Raw genomic sequence first — 8,070 nt, forward strand, 5'->3', positions numbered from 1 at the left:
GGAGCCGAGCACGGCGTTCTCCCCACCAGGCGGCCAAAAAGCAAACACCGAAGAGCTAGGAAGCAGCACCCACATCAGAGCCCTCGAGGCGGAGATGACCCCCCTCTCCCGGAGACCGGTGCATGGATGTTCCCGAGCAGCGCTGGGAGCAGGGCAATGAGCCCTGGGAAATCCTGGGCCCATGAGCTCAATGACAAAACCCCCTCGGCTTGATTTTCACCCACAGCTCGGCCCTGCTCCGATCAGCTCCCCCTCTACCGAGGCAAGGCAGCCCAAGAGCAGGCGGGAACTGGAGACAGCTGCGTCTTTGCCGCCTGACCCCAGGCACATCCCTTACACCATCATCTTCAAGGACAATTCCTGGATTGGATCGGGCGCCTACCATCACGAGCCACTTTTGAAAGCCAGCTTAAAGCTTTGCTGTGCCTCGGTTTCCCTGTGTGCGACTAATGACCCTTCCCTCTCTCCTGAGGGGGTGCTGGGAGGTTCCCAGTCCTTCACGACCGTCCGGGGCTCCGATACCTGGACTCAATGACCTCCTGAGGCCTCTTCCAGCCTTGGGATGTTATGATTCCACCATGGTGAGGGGCCCCACCAGCCCTAATGCAGCAGATCTAGCAGCAAGTTCGCACATTAATGGTGCTGCTTGACCACAAGCAAACAAAGCCACTCGGAAAGAGAACGGCAAGGGTGATTCCCCTTTCTTCATCACGAGCTGATTACTTGGGCCAACTAACAAACGCCAGCACTCAAGTTGCCAGAGAACAAAAGCAGCCACATAGTTTAAGGCTAACCAAGTTTGACCAGGACTGAAAAGTCCCGTCGGTTCGCCATTCAACAGCTGAGGAGAAATAACCAACAGCTGAAATTTTAGGGAGGGGCTGAATTTGGGGGCATTCTGGGGTTTAAAACCCCAGGAGATTTCGGAGTTTCTATTGCTCTTTCCCCAGTGGGCTGGCGAACAGGTCTAAGAGTCGGTCCTAAGTAGAGCCCGCTGAAGGCATTGCAACCTAAGAAAGCCCTTTACCAAACCAAAATGATCAAAATAAAAATTCTAGGAATGTAGAGCTGTTGACAAACGATTTGTCACCGTGTTTCACCATTTCATCACAGTGAATTTTCCCTCACAAGACTATAAATGCCCTGTATCGATCAGTGGCTCAACATTCGAAAGGGACTAGTGCAGCTTTTGCATCTGCCTTATTTGCATTCCTGGTAACCGTCAGAAACTCAAAAGGGGAGGAGATACCGAGAAGACCCAGAACTTTAGAATGAGATCACTTCAAAGTAAGTATGAGCCTTCGCTTGACAGCAACAGAAACGGTAGCCACTGATTGCCTAGTAGCAAGGTGCTTGGATTTATTCTAGGTGAGAGGGGCTGGTAAGTGTGATTTGGGGTGACAATAGCACCTTCTGTGCTTACTTTTGGGGAGGTTTGGTGGGTTTTTGTAACTGAGTTTAAAACATTTTTCCCCCTTCTTGTTGCTATGTCTGTCTGTTTATAATGGGGAAAAGAACAGCGGTGAGAACACATACCATTCCAAAAGCATGTGTTTTCTACAGGCTGGGTTAGGTTTGACACAGGTGGGGTTTATTTAGCACTTTTTGTGGGTTTGCCTTGCCACCAAACCGCAGTGAGCTCTGCGCATCTCAAAGCAGAGGGCCTTTACATCAAAGCCTCGTTCCAGCTTGAACGATAAAAGCCTAAACGCAGGTCGGGTTTGGGTGATCTCGCTCCTGGGGCAGAGCTTGGGAACGTGGCCCACTTTGGGGTGATGCTTACAGGAGAGTTTCAGCGGGAGGTTTGGAGAACGGTCTCTCGCCCTGTGCATGTTCAGGGCCCCACAGACAGGGCTCCCAACCTCACCTGAGGCCTCTGGGTGCTAGTCCTACTTGCACCTGTGAACCCAGGGAGAGTGTGGCTCCCCCACTACCTTCTGCAGCACCAGCCACCACTGAGTTCCTCCATCTGACTCTGCTCCCCTCGCTCCTTCCTTTACCCCCCAGCTGCAGTGCCACTGCTAGTCAGCGCTGTGCTGTGCTTGGGGTGCACCATGCTGCAGGCAGCCCCTCTGCCAGAGTTCTCTGGGGATCAGGATTTCCAGCAATTCCTGCAGAAGGACCTGGAGTACATCCGCAAAATCAAAGGGGACGTTGCCAAGTTGCAGGAGCTCATGGTGAGTAGCTCGACACAGCGGCTGACTAGGGGGTGAGGGGTGCAACACCCCCCCGGGGCTCATCTTTGGAGCTGCACGAAAGGGAAGGCTGCAGCTTTCCCTGGCTACTTAGGGTGATGCTGGGGGTTGGGGGGGCTGCAGCCTGGAGGGGACTCGGGGAGTGGGGAGCAGTGCAGTGAGTTTAAACTGTAACAAGGGCTGGTGCCTGCAGCCCAGGCTGAGTGATCCTGGGTGGGGCCCTGACATTCTGACCCCCAGAGGCTTCATCTCTGCTGGGATCTCAGCCCCAGGCTCCCAGCCAGCCGGAGAGCCAGTCAGGCTTCTCCAGCAGCTTCTGGGGTGTAGGACGCAGCAGGGGGAGGAGACAGTGGGAGACCACTTGGTGGGGTCGGCCCTTTGCCCTAGAGCAGCGTGAGGTTGTGGCAACCTCCCCCCGGGGACAGGTGCCTCACCAGCACCCTGCTCCAGAGCTTGCTTAAGGGCCCTTGGCTGTGCCTTGGAGCAAGCGGGACTGTGCATATTCACCTCTCCCAAAGCAAGAACCACAGACATGGACCCCTCCCCTCCCCGAGGAGTTGCTGGCTGCTCCTGCTGGACAAGCGTCTTCTCAGGAACCAGGCCTAACAATGCACCCACTAGGCAGAGGGTCCGTCCACTCAGTTGGTGCAACCAGCAGCTGTCCTGCCTGGTGGCAGCTCCTCCAGCCTGAACCTCACCCTGCTGCAGCTCTCTGCTCAGGCCAGCCGCCTTGATTAGTTCAGTGCACCAAGGCACTTGCAGAATCGGGCCCTTCGGAGTTGGCCCCAAAAGGGTTTTCACACGGCTCCTGTTAAATTTGGAAGTGGACACTGGCCAGGGGATGCGACTGGGGTGGGTGTGTTTCCTGGAGATTACAACTGGTGCCTTCCAGTATTTTAACCCTGTGGGGCAGAGTCTTATTCACGCAGCCAGTGGATTTGTTTGCTTTCATCCAGTTTCCAAGGTCTTGCATGACCACGCCGGCCAACGCGCAGAGCCAAGGCCCTGTCCTTTCCTGCTATTCTCCAGGCCGGGCCAAAGGAAAGGGCAATGCCAAACTGGAAATAGTACAGCATTGCTTGGGAACAGGCAGGGGAGAATAATAGAACCGTAGGCAGGTCAGGCTGGAAGGGTCTCCGGGCAGGACCCTGAGCGTCCATGACTGGTCTTGGGCCAATGTGCTCTTAAAAACCTCCCATCACGTGGCTTCCACAGCCTCCTTAGCAGCTCCTTCCGGAGCACAACTTCAGGGTGGGAAGTGGAAAGTTTTTCCTATCACGTGACCCAGAGCTCCCTTGCTGGAGACGAAGCCCATTGTTTCTAGCCCTACCGGCAGTGGGTGTGGAGAACAAGAGTCCCTTCCCCTTGATAACAGCCTTACGCAGAGGAGAATGGGATAATCACTTCCCGTGTGTTACATCCACCCAGTGGTCCCTGTAAGTTGAGCACTTGGGCGGCCGCCCAGGAGAGCTTCAGGTGCCACCCAGCGGACTGGCAGAGCGCCCCCAGCTGGCAGTCTGTGTGTTTCTATGGGTGGTGCACATCCTCACATGCCTTGGTGCATGTAAAATTTATTCCACACAGATGGAAAAAATTAGAGCGAACCCTGCGTAAAACCTTCCTGTCCAGGCATCCAGAATGCTATGAGCCTTTTCGACCACATGGCTGATTCGCATTCAGTCCATGCTGCTCTCCAGCCAGTTCCTGGTTTTTCCTGCCCATGGTGTAGTACTTTGCAACTGACTCGCTAACCTTACTCCAGTAGCATGTGTTAGCGGTTAGGGACACCCCTAGGTCTGGAATTCCCACCTCCTGGTCACACCCTTTCTTTTTCTCCCACCCCAGTGCACAACCTTTCAGCTGTGCAGTGAGGAAGAGCTCCTGCTCATCAAGCAGAAACTGGGCATTTCCCAGGCTCCGCTGGATCAGTGTCACAGCAAGAGCTTCCAAGTGGTGAGTCCAACCGCCAGGGATGGCAGCCAGCTGGGGTGGGAGCAAGTCTTGGGCTGCCCCATAGGGGCCTGAGCCGGGCCCAGAAGCCAAGTGCCCAGTGACAGGAGCAGGGTCATGCTGACTTAAGCAGTAGCAGCACCCTGCTGTGCGTCCCAGCCCAGGAGAAAAAGCAAGACACTTATGCAATGAGCTGGTGGTTCTCAGCTTTGGCACCCTCCGGCCATGGCACCACTTCAACCCTCTTCCTCGGCTGACTTCACAGAGCCTGAATGCCTCCCCACTAAACCGTCTGACTCTCTGCTAGGCTGGGGGCCTGGATTTTCAACCAAGCCCTAAAAACACTCCAGCCAAAACCAGCTGGGCGGGGTCCGCGAGCTGGAACAAGGGGGAGGCTAGTGCTGGGCTGGTGAAAGCTGCTGCGACTGGCAGCTCTCCCAGCCCTCCGGGAAACCCAGCGCCAGCCCCGAGGCGGGGGAGGGAGAGATGCACCTACCTGAGCTCGGTGGATCCACCAGCCTGGGCTGGGGGCGGGGGCACTTCCAGCCCCAGCAAGGTGTTGAGCTCACCCCAGGGAAATCCCCAAACAGCTGCAGTTAACCCCTTCCCTGCTGGATGCACAGGGAACTGGACACCAGTCTGATCAGGGCAGCACCAACAGGGCGAGGGGGTCCAGCTCCCTCCTCCTCTCTAAACTCCTTCCTTCCCCTGCCCGTAGGATGCCTGCTTCAGCCAGATCCGGGACGGACTCCAGACCTACCACAACCACCTGAGCCTACTCCTCCAGCTGCTGCCGACGCACTCCAGCCTGGTGGACAACCTCCGGCTGGACGTCTCCAACCTGTCCACCAACATCCAGCAGCAGGTAGGCAGCCCCTCTGGCGAGGACCCGGCCAGCTGGGGCAGGGCTGCTGGAATATGGCCAGAGTCCTGCGGGGCTTCCCCCAGGTGGTGGCTCGGGCGGGAGGGGACAGCCAGGGCAGGGCCTGGAGAGCCCCACAGCCGATCCCACTGCTGGGCTCTCAACAGATGAGACTGGGAGAGCGGTGCTCCCTTAGCCTCACTACTGGGCCTCCCAGGGTGCAGGGAACTCCCCCCCATTGCTAGCCCAGACCCACAGCTCGATTGCAGCTTCGGGCTGCTTTTACCTGCACTAAGGGTCTGGCTTCCCCGGGGTGACAGGCACTGCTCCCCCCCAACACCCACACATTGTCTCTCTCTCCTTTAGATGGAAGACCTGGGGCTGCACACGGTGACGTACCCCACGGCCGAGGGCCAGGGCACCCTCCCCAGCCTCTCCTCCGACTTCGACAAACAAGCCGGCGGATTCATCATCCTCGCCAACTTCCAGCGCTTCCTGGAGATGGCTCTCCGGGCCCTCCGCCACCTCACACTGGAGTGAAGGGCTGTGGGGACACGCTGCCCCCCGCTGCAGCCTCCTGCCCTTCAGCGGTGCCTGAGGAGTCCCATGTCAGCGGGGGCTCGGGCTGTCCGATCTAAGGGGCAGCGGCATGTGGGGGGGTGCCTGTGTGGGGGGGAAGGACAGTGCCTCAATTTCCCTCGTTCCCAACCCGTCCTCCCACCACCTCCAACCATCACTCTGTAAAGCAACATCCCAAGTCCTGAACTATTGGCCTGGATGGGGTATCAGCAGCAGCTGTCCCTCCTCTGCAGGTCGCTGGCAAACTCTGCCCCAAACCCCTGTTGATTCTTCCAAGGATTTGAGGCTGGGCATGGTTCTCTTTCAGGGTGACCAGACAGCAAGGATGAAAACCCAGGGGGTGGGTAACAGGCACCTACATAAGATGTAAGTCCCAGCCACTGGGGCTGTCCCTGCAAAATCGGGACAGCTGGTCACCCTATGCTATTTAAAGGTTATTTATTTCTCGTTTGTGAGCTCCACCACTGGCTGGTGCATCCTCGCACACGCCCCGGTGCACACGCAGCCCGACGTATTTAATATTTATCTTTATTTAATATTTATAGGTATTTGGAACCTGTTTGTATAACAGGCCTGTGGTATATTTTTAAGGTCAAAATCCATTTCCCTTCCACTGAACCATGGTCACCTGCATGGCTTGTTTTGTAGCACCAGCAACTCCAGGAGCAAAGCAGGCAGCTGAGCCTGGGCTGCTGCTTGCACACATTTATAGATGCGCACAAGGTCATTCCTGTTTAATATTTAAGTAAACGAGCACCACCAGCACCAGGCGTTTCCTGTTTAGTCGCCAGACCAAGCACAAGACTGAGAGCCAAAAGCTCTTGAGTGTAGTACCAGCTCTGGCCCAACTCACTGTGGGATCTTGGGCAACAATCCTGTGCCTCAGTTTCCCCAACTGTCAAATGGGGGATGCTAACGTTTACCTACCTCACAAAGCTGGTGTGAGGCTCTTTTTTTCTCATCTAGCTGAGAGCGGAGGCTGGGGGAGCCAGCTGGCAAAGCCCCCGCAGCAGAGGGGTTTGCTGGGAGCGGCCAGCCATTGAGCGGAGAGGACCCTGCAATCTGCAAAGCCCGGGGCGAGCTCTGGCTCAGCCCCCGCACGTGCACAAGCCACGTCTCTCATTGACCGACCACAAGCCTGGGCTGGGGAGGAGAGGGGTAAATGGATCAGTGCTCCTGGGTTCTGCTCCAGGCTCTCCTACTGACCAGCTGTATGTCCCTTCCCTGCGTCCTGCTTCAGTGTCTCCTCTGCACAACGGAGGAGGGGCAAGCCCCTTCATTCCCAGATGAAGTCACTTAATGGCTTGTGGGCAGTGCGGGGATAGAACTGGCTAACGGAGCTTCTGTGATAACACCAGGGCACTTGTGCAAAACTAATTTTTTTAGGGAACAGCCTTGGCTAGGACAGTCTCACTGAAAGGCAGGGAGGTTTCCAGCTCCTCCTCCCAGAGAACAGGAGAGGTTGATACAAATGAGCCAGCTTTTCTCTTACTTTTCTTATTTTTTTATGTTTATATTTAACCCCTGCACAACCCCCTCTGCCTCCTCATTCACCCATTAGATTTACACTGTTCTCAGACTGATTGTATTTATTATAATGTAACTTATTTACAAGTCTATTATCGCTCCTTTAATTTCAAATGATTTTTTGCCGAGAACGGGTCCCACCTGAGTCCCACCAGTGACCAGAACAGCCCAAGTGCCATCCACCCCAAAGCTGTTGGTGGTGCAGACTGAGCTGGAGGGATCCCTGTTGGTTGTATGTTTCAAAGTTGTGGCTGCCGGACAGCTCTTTTGCATTTCAATATAAACCACATTGTGCTAGATTAGTAGAGACTGTGGAATTCTGTCTCCCCAGGCTACCTAGAGTAAGAATATCCGGTTTTGAATGGCTGGAGTATGATTAAAAACGCATCTCTTTTTGGAGCATTTCTGGAGTTTTGCATGTGAGTTGGGTGAACTGCGCCGTCGACTGGGATGTTTTGTAACTGTTTTGAACTGCTTTGTATTTCAATGTGTTCTATTTATTGCTGGGCTTGGGCTCAGACAATAGGGAGTTGTATTTTTATTTAAAAAAAAAAAAGAATAAAAAACTATTTTGGTGCCTTGGAAAGCGTGTGTTTGTCTACAAGTCTCAGGAGCCAGGGGACTCAATCACTTGCGTTTGAGAAGATATAAGCTAGCTCGGGGTGTCCAATATGTTTGCCACTAGTCACGTGGCAAATGGGACGCTGTTGTTGCGAATATGGGTCACAATCATAGAACAATAGAGCTGGAAGAGACCTAAAAAAGCCATCAAGTCCAGCCCCCTGCTCTAAGCAGGACCAAACGCATCAGATCAGCCCAGCCAGGGCTTTGTCAAGACGAGACTTAAACACCTCCAGGGATGGAGACTCCACTACTCCCCTGGGTCGACCATTCCAGTGCTTCCCCACCCTCCCCGTGAAAAAGTATTTCCTAATATTCAACCTGGACTTTTCCAAC

At 54.9% G+C, this 8,070-nt stretch overlaps 1 protein-coding gene across 1 annotated transcript; it reads left to right on the forward strand.

Annotated features, from left to right (window-relative positions):
• The first annotated feature begins 1,138 nt into the window (after positions 1–1,138).
• On the forward strand, positions 1,139–7,688 carry CSF3 (colony stimulating factor 3). Its single transcript, XM_074978947.1, is given in 7 exon segments — positions 1,139–1,166; positions 1,169–1,255; positions 1,258–1,287; positions 2,008–2,177; positions 4,041–4,148; positions 4,864–5,010; positions 5,374–7,688. Coding segments are annotated over 7 exon segments (744 nt in total). The 3' UTR covers positions 5,548–7,688.
• The last annotated feature ends 382 nt before the right edge of the window (positions 7,689–8,070 follow it).

Source organism: Carettochelys insculpta, chromosome 28, assembly GCF_033958435.1.
Source record: "Carettochelys insculpta isolate YL-2023 chromosome 28, ASM3395843v1, whole genome shotgun sequence".
NCBI lineage: Eukaryota > Metazoa > Chordata > Testudines > Carettochelyidae > Carettochelys > Carettochelys insculpta.